Below are 15,590 nucleotides of genomic sequence, written 5' to 3'. Positions count from 1 at the left end.
TCCGTTGGATTTTCCATCTGTGAACCGTTAACTGCCATGTGAAAAGACAATTTTGCCCCTGTGGGCCCCACCACCCTTCTCCCTCCTCTCCTCCCCTTCTCCCTTGCCCGTATAAGCGCAGTGGGCCCACCACCCTTCTCCCTCTCTCATTGCGCTGGCGTTGGCGGCGAGATCGCCGGAGCCGAGCCGAGCCGACGCCATCAGTTGGGCGCGATGTGGATGGCCGCGTTCTTGGTGCCGGAGCAGACGGGGCAGGAATCCGCCCAGGGCTCGCACGCCTTGCACAGGCACAGGTGCCGGCACGGCAGCAGCAGCACCGACGCCTCGCCTCCGCTGCACGCCCTGCACGCCCACTTCGTCGCCGGGTCCGACATCGCGTCCTCGGTCACGTCCACGAAGCAGCACGACTCCGCGTCGTCCATGACGTCGGACTCGCTGAATCCCTCCTCGGCGGCGGGATGCGCCGTACCGCAACCACCATTGACGCCGGCGCGGAGGAGCAGGGCGTCGAGTGTGGGGCGCAGGCCCGACGCGACGGCCTCGTTGCTGCGCGCCAGGCCGCACCACGCCTGCGACTTGGCGGCCAGGAGGGAGAAGGGGAGGAGAGGAGGGAGAAGGGTGGTGGGGCCCATTGCGCTGTGTGTGCTGCTTATACGGGCGCGGTTAGGAGGGAGAAGGGGACGAGAGGAGGGAGAAGGGTGGTGGGGCCCACAGGGGCAAAATCATCTTTTCACATGGCAGTTAACGGTTCATGGATGAAAAATCTAACGGAGTGTCGTATAAGGAATGAAAGTTGAACTCGGCATGGGAACGAAATTTTTTTGAGGGCCAAGAAAGGAACAGGTTATTTGTCTGGTGTCAAATAAGGAATTCTGTCTTTGCTTTTCTATATACTCCTATCTATCGCTATTCTATCTCGGAACTCCCGGGAACGTTTACCAGCCAAATTATCAGCTGCACATTGCCTAATCTGAATCAGAATTCATAACTGACCAGATTCAACTGAATCCTTGTTGGACTTCACCTTTCACTCTGACATTTTTGACAGCTTAGGATACTACTAGTAGTAGATAGGTTTGTTGTTCAGTCTTCACCTAGGATTCCAGTAACATCAGCAGGCAACAACCGGTCAGAAGTCAAAGCCACCAATCTTTAAATTCTCAATCACATCTCACGAGCCATGACCATTCAAGTACAGGTCGCCAAGATGGTGTAGGTGAGTGGTGAGATCACAGCACGTGACTCCCCCGTTCCCTCCCCATCTCCCTGGGCCCAAAAGCCCAGTCAAACCTTGCTATCTCATCAAGAAGTAACCAACTTGTCTCCAAGAATTCATTCACCAGCAAGGAAGATCACAAGACTAACCAAACACTTGGCTACATGAATGAATGCTCTCGAAGCAGACAGCTTGTCTGATGTAGAGGACAAGCAATCTGATAAACTACATCATGCATTCCAGCCAGGAAACAAGGCTCTGACCTGTAGAATTAGAAAAGGTTTAACAGAACTAGTATATATATATTTTTGCCCTGCCACAGCAATGAGCACAGCAAACGCAGGCATCATTTTGCTTCTTAGGTACTACACCACAGGGACAAAGATAAAAAAAAAAAGGTTATGCACATGATTACACCTTTGCAAACCTCTGAAGTCACATCAATCTATCACTGTTCCCTCAGCACTGGAGATCATGATCAAGGATCAGTTCAATTCAAGCATCATTTCACCTTTTGCCGATTTGCAATGATTTTACACCTCATGCTCATCCTGATACACCCCAAAACCTCATTCTAACAGATTTCCCAAAGGCAAAGGGAGAAGAAAAAAAATGTATGTTTATTAACATCCCTAAAAAAAGAGAACCAAATGGGGGGCAAGGGTTTTTCTGAGCTGTGTGGTTAATGATGTACAGATGCAAGCCGATCCTTGTTTCAACATGGCTGTCCACAGGCAAACGGTTAGTTGCAAAATTGCCCAACTATCCTGCAAAAACAGGTCAACCAGCAGAGAACACGTTATTACTTATTAGGACCATTGAGTTCTAGATTTTTGCAACAAATCACCAGTCAACAAAGTGGTTACCTTTATGTTAGTTTTTGTGTAATGTTCTTCTCAACCATCTGACTGGAAGCGCTATGAAAGCCAGACGAAAAAAAAATTAGCCAGGTTTACACCTGATCATCAAGCCAATCTACATCCCCAGTTATTGTTCATCAAGAACCCGGCAACCTGTGTCATCAACACAGCTGTGTAAATACAAGGCATAAATGTAAAAAGCAAGCAGTTTTATCGAGAATCGACCAAGCCTACCTAAGTTGTTGAAGTAGAAAACAAGTTTCAGCCAAATTAGTAGAACTTCATTTCTCCAGAGCTGTATGGATATGGCAAAAGCTCTTCCACCTCAATTCTAGAGCTGAAATAGCCCATGTTTCTTCTTCTGTGGAGGATGCTTTCAACCTCAGCCATGAAAATACTGTACACTGGCCTGTGGTCAGAGAAGCGAGACTCTCCACGAACATAGGACAATTGCATGAGGCCATTACCATACCACAAAATACGATCACACCTTCAATAAGATTAAAATAAAAGATACATCAGGGAATTCCTTCGGAGTAACTCAACGGAGGATGCAATTCTTGTGGATAACAGGGCAGAAGAAATTACCAAGCAGGCGTCCTCCGTTTTTCTTTGGGACGCACTCCAGAATAACGATCTGAGTTGAATGAGTATTTATATGTTGGAGGAAAATAAATCCTGCCTTCTTTCCATCCCTGGAAAACACGCCCACATCTTCGTTCTATCCGTAGCTGTTTTCAAACAAGTAATGTCAAACATGATCCTCAGTCACACTGACTAGAAAAAGATGCAGTGTAACAGGGCAGTAGCAAATTACCTGATCTTTCTCCAATAGTTGTTTCCAATTATGCATTTCAACAAGAGCTTTAGCTGAGCAGTATGAAAGAGCAATCCGATAATTCAAATCCCCAAGCCAAATGATACGACTGTAATTAGAAAAGTAAGGAATATCCAATTAGTGCCAGTACTCTGATGCTACTACATCATTATACATCCAAGGTGATAAAAGAGCATCAATACGTACTCATGCTCAAGAATTGTTTCTGGTGACTTGACATCAGAAGCACCACGGACCTGTGGAAATCTAGTCTTCCTTAGAATTTCCATAACATCAGAATTCCTCCGAAGTTCATCTCCTTCCTTTTCACCGGAGGTCAAATGACAACAGACAAAACAAAAGGTTGTGTGGTGCAAAGACATGCTTATGGATATAGACCCCTGCAGCAAAATGAAAGCATGCTCAGTAGTCTATATTGTGGTAACAACAGATAACCATCCACATCCAAGGTGATAAAATCGAAGAACAATGGACCGTTTTTTAGTAATCTAGTTAAAAAAATCCTAAATAAAATACGTAGCAGGACAAAAATGAAAACCATGCAGAATGTACATTATTTACCTTATTTCCAAGATAACCCATTAGTCCTCTACCCACGCAAGAAACTTTCAGGTTTCTCACATCATTTCTTATTTCGCTGCGTACCCAAATGGTGAGAAATATACCGACCATCTGCTTGCTGGCAACCAAACAGTACCTGGTATAAATACAACATTTCTGGAGTTATTTTCAGGAACATAGAAACAAAGTACCATAGACGTTACTAAGCTAAAATGATAAAAAAAATAAAAATATATACCAAACACGTATGTGCAAACTTTTATGGAACATTTTGAGAAAAAAAAATACCTAGATGTATTTGACTGATAATAATTTTCTTCCATAGGTGCGGAGGCACCATAGCCATATGGCAAGGGTGAAAAATATGCTCCATTGCTTGTATCCTCCTCGATACAATGATCATCTGGTGATCCCATGAATGGGAAGTTCCCATCAAAATCACTTGGCCTGCCTCCCAAGCTAACTGGGTCACAGACACTGAACCTACGATCCAACCTTGGGTGTGGCAGCATATGGTTCCCTTCAACTCTTAAACTCCGGCTAAGGTTGAATGACCGACGGTGCAAATAGGATAAACTATCCTGCCTTCTCGATGATCCTTCAAAATCAGCATCTTGTTCAACAACCGGATCAGGGACAGGAGATGGTGTGCAATAGCCACCATAGCAGCATGAACCAGGATTTTTATTCAATGTCCTCCTCACAAGGGATACCCATTTTTTGGCTGGGAGATTATCTTCAGTGCCAAGAACATTTCCAGCATTCAAAGGAACAATTTCTTGAAATCTGACAACAAGAAAAAGAAGTTAACAATTTCCAGCACTCAAGAGCATAACATGAAGTCAAATTTTGTTTAAAATTTAGGAAGCCCATGGCGCTACACACCCTAACACATAGATATCAGCTGGAGGTGAAGAATGGAGCCAGTCATCAAGATTCAATCCCCTTGGTGGGGATTTACCTCCGACATTCCACGTGGAGGCAAAGATTCTACAAAAGCAGGGAAACAAAAGAGATCTTCATCAGATTAAGCAGTAAAGTCAAACTACAAGAACTACCTACAACTACAAGCACAAACAGACAACTGACTGATTTTTAACACTGAAAATCTGAGATGCACACTACTATACTACTACTAGCACACAACAGATCAGTTGGTCCGCGCTTTCCATTTGGTTTCTAATCTCACAAGGCAAAGAAGCACATCGAGTGGACAGAAAAGAAACTCTACCTGTAATTCTGAACTTCGGTGAGGCGTGCCGCATCGACAACTTCGTTTTTTCCTCCTCGGATTCGGTCCATACTACTCCGCTTCGACGACCGGTCTACAAGTCATTAAGGAACAACAGAAACAGAGAATAATCAGATGAACCGGTAAAAAACACATAGACAAAGACTATTTGAACGACCAATGAAATCAGTTTAGCAAAAAGAGGAGCCCTGGCAAAATAAAAGGGAGGTAGCTACAATCTTTGATGCCTGAAGACAGAGAAAGGGAGAGAAGCGTGGTCCAAATGCTTTAACTGACCAGTTCTGCTTTTCTTGGCTGCGCCTGCCTCCCTCTCTGAGCAGCTGGTCCTCCATTCACCGCCATGCCCGTCCCTCCCTGAATCACTAAGCAAATTTAGCCCAAACAAACAAAATGCAGCAGATGCAAAGGAAAAGCCATTTGTTTGAGTCCGTTTGAGCAGAGCTGCTGCCTCGGAAATGAAAGTGAAAACTTAAGACAGGTAAACACGCCATGAGACGAGAAAGATACAAAAACTCCAAGCAGCAACGGACAAACATCTGCATCACTTGGGGAAAAGGTGTCTGGTTGGGACATTCTAAGGACCAATACTAGGAACGTGTAGGATCGAGATATGTTTGCTGGTAATGTATCTATCTCTGAATGAAACCTAGGAACTAGACCGGAAAATCTGGTAACGCGAGAAACGTCAAGCGCAGGATGACGAAAATTCCATTCAGCAAACATTCCTAAAGTAGCGTTTACCTTGGGTGGCGTCGCAATCCGCATGGAAATCCTGCGCCTTAGTCTTGATGTTGAACCACTTCCTCACAAGGGATTTCGACCAGGAGAGCTGCGCATGAATGAACAAGCAAAAATCCCACACAGCTCGATCAATAAAAAACACAGCAAACGGAACAACAAGACGCATCGCAGACTGAACTGAAACCAAGCAAATACCTTGCTCTTCTTGTTGCTCTCTTCCCTCATTGTCTCATAACTCCCCGAAACCACGCACCAAGCAATGGAAGAACTGACGCTCCTCCCTCCGTCCTCGGCCTAACAAGGCAGGACGCATCGCTGGAGGAAGGAAACCTCAAATCCCGCAGAAATTTCGCCTCTCAGAGCAAGATTCTGACCCGGGAGCCGCGAATCCTGGACCGAATCGACTGCCGAGCAAAATGCTTCAGCTTGCCGCAACAAACCAGCCGCGCCGGGGATCAAGAATCCCTCTTTCCTTGCGGTGAAAAAAAACCCCCCACCAAATCTTCCTCCTCTCGGCCTCTCCTCGTAACGGGGAGGAACGAATGCCCCGCCTCGGCGCCTCTGCAGCAGCACAGCCTAGCACCGTAGCAGTATGGCAAGGCAGCACCGCTGTGCAGTCTGCACTTTGCTCCTGAAATCCTGAACGCCCTCTCGTTCTCCTTCCTCCTCCGTAGGCTCCCTCTCGCTCTAGGGGTTAAGGCTAGCGGTAGTACAGCCAGACGCCGGAATAGGTTTGTACAGGACTAGGAGTAGGCGTAGTAGAGCTCAGCAGTGCGGCGTATGGTGGTGCGTGCAAGTGCAATGCGAAAGCGAGATGCAATGCGCCCACCCATGATCTGCTGCCCTGCCCTGTCTCTCTCTCTCTCTGGCTCCCCGTTCCCCTGCCTCTTTTATCCCCCACCCTGCGTGCCCATCTCTCTGTCTCCGTGCTTTGGGTTTTCTAATCTAATCACCCCCCGCTCTCGGCCTGCTCGCTCAAATCCAAGCCGCTGCTTAGCTTAATAATGATAATGAGTACATGGGCAGTAATGTAAGCTGGCACGAGCTGTGGGGAGGGTCTTGGGAGGAAGGAAAGGTGCGTGAATCGTGAAGCAGCAGCGAGCGAAAATGGCAACGCCGAGAATGAAAAAGGCAAGTGTCAATTACATGCCACATTTGTAGGGGATGGATTCCTTTTCGAACTCGAATTGCAGCTTTTGTATATGGTATGAGTATGATCATATCCTTTTAAATTCTCTGTCTCCCTTGATCCTATTACGGAATACGGAGTATCAAATATAGTGCCACCTCCAAATACCATAGCGGGCATCAGAAATACCTTGCATATACGCAGTCCAGAAATCTGGAAAGCTAAACTGATGGAAACAATAATAAATGGAGCCTAGTAAGAAACAGTTGGCTATGGAAGCGAAACGGAACCGGAGAACAGTAACTGTAGAAACTGGCCGTCCATGGCTGGGACTGGGAGGATGGCTCCAGCGGAAGGAACAAGCTCCCTGGGGAGCGGGCCCCACGTGCAGGTGAGACAGGTTGTTGGGCCTTTCCTCCCTGGGCCCGCTTCCAGCCAACTGTCAGTTTGCCGCGTTTCCTCTCCTGCTTGCGGTGGGCTCGAGTCGAGCCTGCGCTTCTTCGATCCGTTTTAACCCCGGCCCTACTTGCAGAGCCAGGGCAGCCCTCGCAGTGTCACGCCACTGCCAGTGGGGCCCGAGGTTGGATGGACCTACGTGTCATCGGTCAGCTTTACGCCGGACGTCACTCTTCAGTCTTCACTCTTGTCGTAGGGTGTGCGGTAGCTGAAGCAATTGAAGGACGAGGTCATGAGTTTTGTTCTTTTCCGAATTTTTTACCTTACGTAGGAATAAGTGTATTGAATCGGTAACAAGTTAAAAATCAGAAACAAACTAGCTAAGGTCATCTTTGACGAAGCTTTGAACGGCTTTAGTTTCAGCATTTTCGGTTGCACTACTTGCAGCGCAGCTACAGCTGTAGCAAAGTTGCAGTTGAAGCTTTGCAAGAAGTGCAGGCGAGCACTCTCTTTATTGCTAAAGAGTAAAAAAAAAAGTCGAAGCCAGTGAAGCTAAAAAGGCTAACTTCTAGTTCGTTTGAGGTGGAAAAAAGAGAGAGAGAAAATCATGTGAACAGTACCAAAAATTGTATAAGTGTAGGCGAAACTCAACTGGTTTAAACCCTGGAAAAAGAGGACCTAAACATATGAGTAGCGGCGTAGATCCATAAGCCTCGTTTGGCTTGCTGAATTTTTGCTGAAACTGACTGAAAAATATTGTTCTGGCTGAATTGTTGTGAGAGAAAAACACTGTTCCCGCTGAAAAAACAAGCCGAACAATACGGCTTCTGGTAAGCCGAACGGGGCCATAGAGATGCCTCTCTACATGGTTTTGTACAGTACGTAATGCTCTTTTCTTTTTGCCACAGTATAGCCATGTACGTACACGCTGGATCTGATTTACCTACCCATAGTTCGCTACTCGCTAGGGAGGCAATAACTGGTTTTAAGAGTCCCAGGCCAAACGTGACGAGAATGAAATCGATCGCCTTGGATGCTCGGCGATCCTGGTCCTGGGAGATAGATTCGAGTCCGACGCATCGTCGTCGTCTCGTCGACCGGTCGACGTGACGACATTGCTGCACGGTTACACGAAAACTTAGAAAGATGCAGCAGCGCGCGCGACCAGCACGCACTTTCTGTGCTCAGCACAGAGTCCCATTCCCGTGCAAACACTCGCCCGGCCGAGACCGAGAGGTTCGTCCGAGACGAACGAGGCAAGGGACGGACCGGCGGCCACACGACGGCGCCTCATCCGATTCTCCGTCGGGCAACGGGCGTCGTCGTCGTTGGCTCGTCGCTGCTTTGCACGCATGCATGCGACGCGAATGCGACAGCTCGCCAGGGGCCAGGGCTGTGGGTGTGCGTGAGATCGATGCCATGCATGCATGCACCCGATGCACGGCTCCGTCCGTCCTTTGCTTTATCTTCTCCCGTGGATCGAGAGAGGGCCGCTACGTCTTTTTTACGCTTGTCTTCACGCACGTACGGGGCGAGCCAGCAGCCACGCATGCATGCGCCCGTGCGACGATGCGTGTGCGTGCGTGCGTGTACTCCTACCCCCCTACATGTTGATGTGTGTGCAACTAAGCAGTTGCACAATGTACACAACCTCTCCCTCTCCTGGCCATGGGGTCCACATGCATCCGGTGCTGCCTACTAGCTAGGTAGCTAGTGCTGCTAGCCTGCTAGGCATGCATGGGAGAAAGATCAGCCATGGCGTGGATTAATCACAATATTGTTTTTTGTTTTCTAGTGGACTTTTTTTTTTTTCGGGGACGGGTTGGATCGGAGCTAGTGTCAGCTTTGTCTTCTCCGCGCTGGCGCTTGCAGTGGCACTGTAGCTTCCGCGCACGGCTGTGGCACCGTCTACTTCGCGATCACAGCCGTCCATACTTTGATCTTAATAATTTTAAAATTGTGCTCTTTATTAGGGTGCTTACCATTTAGGATATGTACTTTAGATGTCGCAGTTTTATTTCAAAAATATGTCATTAAGAAACTATTAACTTTTTTCTGGAAAAAAGTGGTTTTACGAGAGCCAAATCTACGTGAGAAGATGGTTTCAAAGGATTGAACTAGGAACCCAGGAATAAGGTTTTGACAGCACCATGGTTTTTGAGACAAACTGAAATAAAGTTTTATCAAACACCATGCACCTTTTGAAAAATAAAGTATTTTGTAATGCCATGAATGGTATGTGTCCAATGCTTCACAAAAAAAACATGTGGTTTAATTTATAAACCAAAGTTGTGCAAAACATGGTTTAGAGAAAAATATATCTTGAATGATGGAGCTTTCTGAAACTCTGAAAATACTAGGTTTTGACAATATCATGTTTTTTAAAAAAAAACATTTGCATCTAATTAACACCGAACAATTTTGATCAAAATAAAGTATTTTATAAAACAATGGTATTTGTCTCATACTTCAAAAAAGGCTTTCTACCCAAACAAAGAGTTAATTATTTGTAGTAACTATAGTACAATTAACAATCTATGTAAATTTGGACTTCAACGGATCTGCACTAACAAACTATATATTTGTTTGAGAATTCTAACAACAAGCTATAGTATATCGATCCATCCATAAACACAACCAGAATATTAAAGTTCTCCTAGTGTTTTGGCATTCAAAATTCAGTACAAATTTTCCCTCCTAAATGTCTCCTAATGAGATTCACATGTGCTATGACTAGTGGTAGCGTTTTATTACTAGTTAAAAACACTATGGGAATTCCACCATATTGACAGAGAAAGTAGACATCTCAACTTATTCCTCTCATTTCAATAAAAAATATGCTCGGAGATTCGTGCTCCGGCTAGCCGCGCGCGTGCAGTGCTAAAAAAAAAACACGACTGGGGCAGGGTGGGGGGTGGGGGTGGGGGGCAACCCCATCCGTTTTTTATTAAGAGGAAAGCCACAACTTCCTGCCGCGGTCGCCAGTGAGGGGATTTTTATTGTGCAACACCCAGGATTTGATCCCTGGGTGGGTGGGTGGCTCCTCTGCTGAGCTACAAGCTCATCTGCGCGCAAGTGCAGTGCTATAGATCGATGTCTCTTCTTCTCCGATCTAGGATTTTTTTTTTCATTTTCATATTTCATTTCGCGTGCAACAACTTGGACACACATTCCTTCAAAGAAGGAGAAGGGCACGTACTCATCGAGATCGGGGACACTGTGTTTGTTAATAATTACCCGCAACAACTAGCTATACATATAGAGAGGTAATAGTATAAGCCGGCTAATATATCTGCAAACTAAAATGTATTATATACATAGAGTACGTGTAATCCAATGACTGTATATATACTCCTACTCCGTATATATTAGGAGGAATTACCCGTAAAATAAATAGATATGACTAGATGAATAACACGCGCTGCGGCGCGTGCATGCACGGACACATGGGTGCTCGGAGGCATCCTACTAGACGGTGGCCGGAGGGATGTCCCCGCGACACAGCCACGGTCGTCGAGACCCTACTGCCTCGGCCACGCACGCCCTGGCCGCTGCCTCGCTCCCCCCGTGGGCTCCGGCCGGCCGGCCGGCCGGCGGATATTAATATAATCTTGTGTGGGCCGGGGTTAGTTCTCTTCTTTGTTAACCCCATCTGCTTGCTTCTCAAAGCGACTAGCGGTAGTTGTTTAGCTACTCTAACCCATGCTTTGCACTGCACACTCGCCTAGCTAAGCTAAGCTAGCCTAACGATGATCATCCACTAGCAGTCGTATAGCAGCTCTCTGGGATCTTGCTTTGAGGCGCTTTGGAGCTAGCATCGGAGCAGTAAGATAATGTGCCATGCCATGGGGCGAGGCGAGGCGACCGATGGTTCTCGTCAACTACTCAACTGACCCAAAACTCAAGCTTGCTTCTGTTTTTTTTTTCTTCATGGGGGGAGCTAGCTAGCGACGACGCCCATTGGTCCATGTGGCATCGGCAGGCGTGCAAGAGAGCCGGCCAGTTAGAACTTAGAAGACCAAGCTAGCTCTCTCTGAACTCTGAAGAATAGTGTGCTACACTTCTGTTTTCTTTCCCAGTGATAAGATTTATAATAATACCAACATAGAACACCATGAATCGAGATGTGATTTGTACTACTAGTATCTACGTACTGTATACTTGCAGTGTATATATATAGTTCTAGTATTCTCTTGCCAAAATGTTGCTGAAGGGGAATTAATAATGTTCTAATAGTCTCTTAGCACTTTAGCAGGCAGAGCACTTCCACATGATCTGCTCAGAAAAAAAGCTGGAGCTGGAAGCTGATGCTGGGTGATTAGCCTGCTAACGAAGCAGTGAGCAGTGGCACGTCCCAATCATCATCACGGCTTTTGGGAAAGGCAGCACAGGCCGGGGGTCCTTGATTCGCTAGCTTTCTCTTGACAGCGCCAGTGCCCACTGGCCGGTGGCCGGCCAGCCAGCCTCGCGGACCGTGCACCGGCCCGGCCCGATCGAGCACGACCGCCCCACCCCTACCCCATGCATGCTCAGGCACGTCTGATCACTGATCTGAGGAGAAAGGCACAGGAAGGTTCACCCACCTGGCCTGGATTATTTCTCGTGACAGACATCCCCCGGCAAGTCGGCAAGTCACTCTTCTCTGACTGCCAAGTGTCGTATATATAGCATGTTACTGAAAGCCTGAATACTGGATCTGTGTTAGGTGGCAGATAATAATCAGAACTAACCACTAGAATGGTTAATTTGTTCTTCGTCTTATCATGCATCTCGAAATAAAAAAAATTGTTATGCAGAAAGAGATGAATATACATAGCAGATCATAAAAAATTTGTTCAGACATGCGAAAGTGCTTGAGCACGTCCGGAATGCCCCAGCATATGAGAAGTCATTTGATCATGATCATAGATTTCAGTGGCAGAGATAATGTCCGATTAGAGTGGCCAGTTACTTCTCTTTCTCCTTCTCTTCGTCCTCCCCTGTTTTGTTTCTCCTTCTTCATCCATGCATGCATAGAAAACGCGGTGGTGGTATATGTGCATGTGTGGTGGGGAGGGGCTCCATTTTTCGCGCTGAGTAGGGGCCTCTAACCCCCATGTTGGATCCACCACTTGAATGAAATATGTGAGGTCACGTTCGGTTGAAGGGAAACGACTCCTAGGAAATATTCCAGGCTAGATTCGTTATGTAATTTGAATAAGCTTCACTCAACCGGAATTGTTCCTATAGCCTTAATTCAGGTGAACCGAACGAAGCCTTAGTGAGATCAAATGTATCGTTCTCCTTCTCTCACTACATGGAAACACACAAAGATGACTAATTCATATATAACTATTGTTCATAAAGAATCCCGTCTTTTGGGTGGGACCTAACAATGGCCCGCCACCTAACAACAATTCTAGTGATAGATTGTAACATGATAACCCGTCATTGCAAAAACGGTTCATAAAGAAATTCTCGTTTATATCAGGCTCATAAGTAACCATCACTTGTATTAAGCTCATAGATGATGAGTCTTTCTACGTAATTTATAAGCGATGGGTCCTAGGGGCTGTTTAGATGCCAACCTTCATTTGCCATAGTGCAAGTGTGGCGGCCACAGATTGTGGCGGCCAAATTCGACGCCACAGACTGTGGCGAGATTCCTGAAGCTTTTAACTCTTGCATACCTGTGGTCACCTCATCTTATTCACCAGCTAAGCAGGAGACAAAAATTATTGTGGCGGTCATATGTGTGGCGTGGCTTATGGAGACGATCAACCACACAACCTCTTAATGTGGCCTGACCCTTTTTTTTTTGCTAACTCAAAGGTATATGACGATCTTGGTCTCAGTCCATTAATTTTTGCCGAGCACTTCTTATTAGAGGGAACGAGGGTGGGTAATAATCTAGTCAAAACCTTGTAGCTATGATTTGAGACTTAGCCCATGACTTATTTTGGATGAACCTTGCGTGATTTGGATCCCTTCCTTGTAGTGATATGCTTTTGCATTTTTATAATTTTTAACCTTTCTTCTTAAGAATTTTCGTTTGTCCTAGTTTTTTTAGATCCAGTTACAGACGCAGACGCTAACATACCTGAGTGCACACTCACCCCTATTAACACACACCCTACCCCTATGAGCACCTCCGAACAACTGAGTTGCACCGGCAAATCTCGAGATTGACGAAGTCACCACAGACGCCTCGTTGTCGACGGGCACGTCGCCTACCACTGAAAGAATAACGTCGTTAAATCCTGGAATAAATCTAGAAAAATACGAGCACCCATGTTAAATCGGGGACTTGAAACCGGGTGGGTAGATTCCACCACAAGGAACCCAACCAGCTGAGCTTGCATACATTGGACCAAATTTCTTTGGTCTTAGGACATGCGAGAGCTCATCTACTCCATCAGTTTCAAATTGTAAGTTAGTTCTGTCTTTTTCAGGTACACAGCTTTTATTATGTATTCTCTCCGTTTTAAATTATAGGACGCTTTGGTTTTTCTAGATCTATTACTTTACTATGTATCTAGACATATATGTCTAAAAGCATAGCAAAAGGTACATAGCTAGAGAAGACAAAATGACTTACAATTTCGAACAGAAGGCAGTAGATCATAAATTGCTTGCTTGATCCCGGATTGGAGTGATTTTAATGGTGAATTGTGGGTGCAAAGGATGTCTTGATCCATGCTCTACACGAGCATCACGAGTTTCACTTTCATAGATCTTGGAAGATTGCCTTTTATATAGTTAGTTTTTTAATCCAAAATCACAAATTCCAAGGTAAAGTCTTGGTCATTTTCACATTTTTGGCAAAGACTCATCATGTCTCAAGTAAATTGCGTGAAGTTTAAAGCCCATTTTTTGGCAAACACTTCTCTTATGGTTCAGGTGTATTTTATTTATTGTTTGACTATAGAAAGTTTGTAAATGATCTCGTGTGAGTTGTCATTTTAATTATACTTTTTGGTTGTTTAAGATTGCTGCATGAAAATCTAGACACTTAACTCCCTTAATTTAGCGAGGGCAGGGATTCACAAACATCTCGTCATCGATGGAGAGGTGGACGCATGCAGGAACACTTTGGCGGACTGCCGGAGTGGCACCTCGTCGTCGATGGGAACACGGACGTCGCGGCCTTGATTTTCTCGCCCTGCAGACTGCGGTGCTCCGATCCGATACCAGGATCATCACCCAGGTCGCGACCAGCCGGCGCGCTAACGGACGGAGCAGAGGAGACATCCCGATCCCTCGAAGTGAAGGATCGCGGGACAGGACAGCAGTTGTTCGAGGACCATCCACCAGCTTGGGGCTAGAGATTAGGGTTCATGATGTGGTTCGACGTGCGTTGGCTGTTCCGATGGATCGGGTTTCTTCTGACGTGGCGTAGAGCAGGTCATCCACGTGGCAGGTAGGGAGCCCGCCCAGGTGCACCGCCGTACGAGAAGAGTCCATCTGTCGTCTATCGCTCATTATGCAACCCCGGCCAATCCACCGCTCATTTGCGCGAGGCAAGATCAGATTCAGAGATCGACCCATGGCAGCGCTGCCGTCGACGCGTACTGCGCCGATCCGAAGGTCCATCTACCTCATCATGGACGGCGACAATGACGTCCACACGCTGCACCGCATCGACACGAGCCCTCTGTTCGCTGCAGCCACAAGACGGGGCGCCGGAGGCGACACAGCCCGCCGCTACCCTACCGCGCCCGTTGGCGCGCTTCGATTGCGCCACCGGCCGGCAGTTCCTCCCGTTGGGCCGCGGCGTGGAGAAGATCGTCAGCGTGGACAGGCACCGGCACACCGTCATCTTCGACACGCGCACGGAGGCCGTGCGCGCCGGGCCCGACGCGCGCCACGTCAAGTGGCACTACCACGGGTGCACGTGGGCCGAGGCCGGCAGCAGGCTCTACCACCTCGGCCGCGGCCCCGGGTACGAGGAGCAGGAATGCCTCGACTTCGAGGCCCTGATCTACGACCGCCACCGTGAGGATTGGTTCTGGAACCTCCTCCCCTCGCCGCCGATCGAGTCGTACAGGCATGTGCACATAGACTCGTTCGCCGATGCCGATGCCGGCGCCGCCTCGACGATCAGGATCTCGACGAGGAATTACGGCACGTACGCGTTCGACGCGGCGCGCGCGCCGTGGCGCGAGGAAGGCGACTGGGCGCTGCCCTTCCGTGGACGCGCGCAGTACGTCGCCGACTACGGCCTGTGGTTCGGCTTCACCGACGACGGAGCGGCCGACCTGAACGCCGCCGGCAGACCGGCGTGCCGGCACGTCTGGGCCAACGTCGACGCCCACGCAGCTCTCCTACCTCTCGTACCTGGGCAGCGGCAGGTTCTTCAGGGAGACGGGCAACGACGGGCGCTTCATCATGAGACGGCGGTGGAGGCCACGCGCGCCGCCGCCTCGGCCACCGGGGAGCTGCAAATGGTCAGCCGGGCGTCCGTGCGCTACCACAGCCCCGTGTGCGATTCGCCTTGTTGGGCGTATTGATGCGCGTCTGCCTAATGCTCGTCTCCATGGGATGCAGATGCATGAAGCCCTGAACTTGTGTCGTGCTTTGTGTAAAATCTTCGGCATATATGAACGAATGTGTTTGCT

The 15,590-nt window shown here is 47.6% G+C and overlaps 2 protein-coding genes across 2 annotated transcripts; both read right to left on the bottom strand.

Annotated features, from left to right (window-relative positions):
- Positions 1-200: 200 nt before the first annotated feature.
- Positions 201-632, bottom strand: LOC136454447 (probable BOI-related E3 ubiquitin-protein ligase 2). The gene has a single exon (XM_066454870.1). It carries the CDS (start codon positions 630-632, stop codon positions 201-203), a length of 432 nt encoding a protein of 143 aa, XP_066310967.1.
- A 1,466-nt stretch (positions 633-2,098) lies between these two features.
- Positions 2,099-6,290, bottom strand: LOC136478279 (type I inositol polyphosphate 5-phosphatase 4-like). The gene is made up of 12 exons (XM_066476649.1): positions 5,664-6,290; positions 5,469-5,556; positions 5,004-5,081; positions 4,707-4,800; positions 4,361-4,465; positions 3,764-4,261; positions 3,476-3,611; positions 3,101-3,294; positions 2,894-3,002; positions 2,665-2,807; positions 2,311-2,566; positions 2,099-2,229 (listed from the first exon to the last, which is right to left on the bottom strand). The coding sequence occupies exons 1-11, from the start codon at positions 5,691-5,693 to the stop codon at positions 2,347-2,349; spliced, it is 1,695 nt and encodes a 564-aa protein (XP_066332746.1). The 5' UTR covers positions 5,694-6,290; the 3' UTR covers positions 2,099-2,229; positions 2,311-2,346.
- Positions 6,291-15,590: the final 9,300 nt, after the last annotated feature.

This window comes from Miscanthus floridulus, chromosome 1, assembly GCF_019320115.1.
Source record: "Miscanthus floridulus cultivar M001 chromosome 1, ASM1932011v1, whole genome shotgun sequence".
Taxonomy (NCBI): Eukaryota; Viridiplantae; Streptophyta; class Magnoliopsida; order Poales; family Poaceae; genus Miscanthus; species Miscanthus floridulus.
The sequence above is the reverse complement of the archived record's forward strand: the minus strand, read 5'-3'. Positions and strand labels throughout refer to the sequence as shown.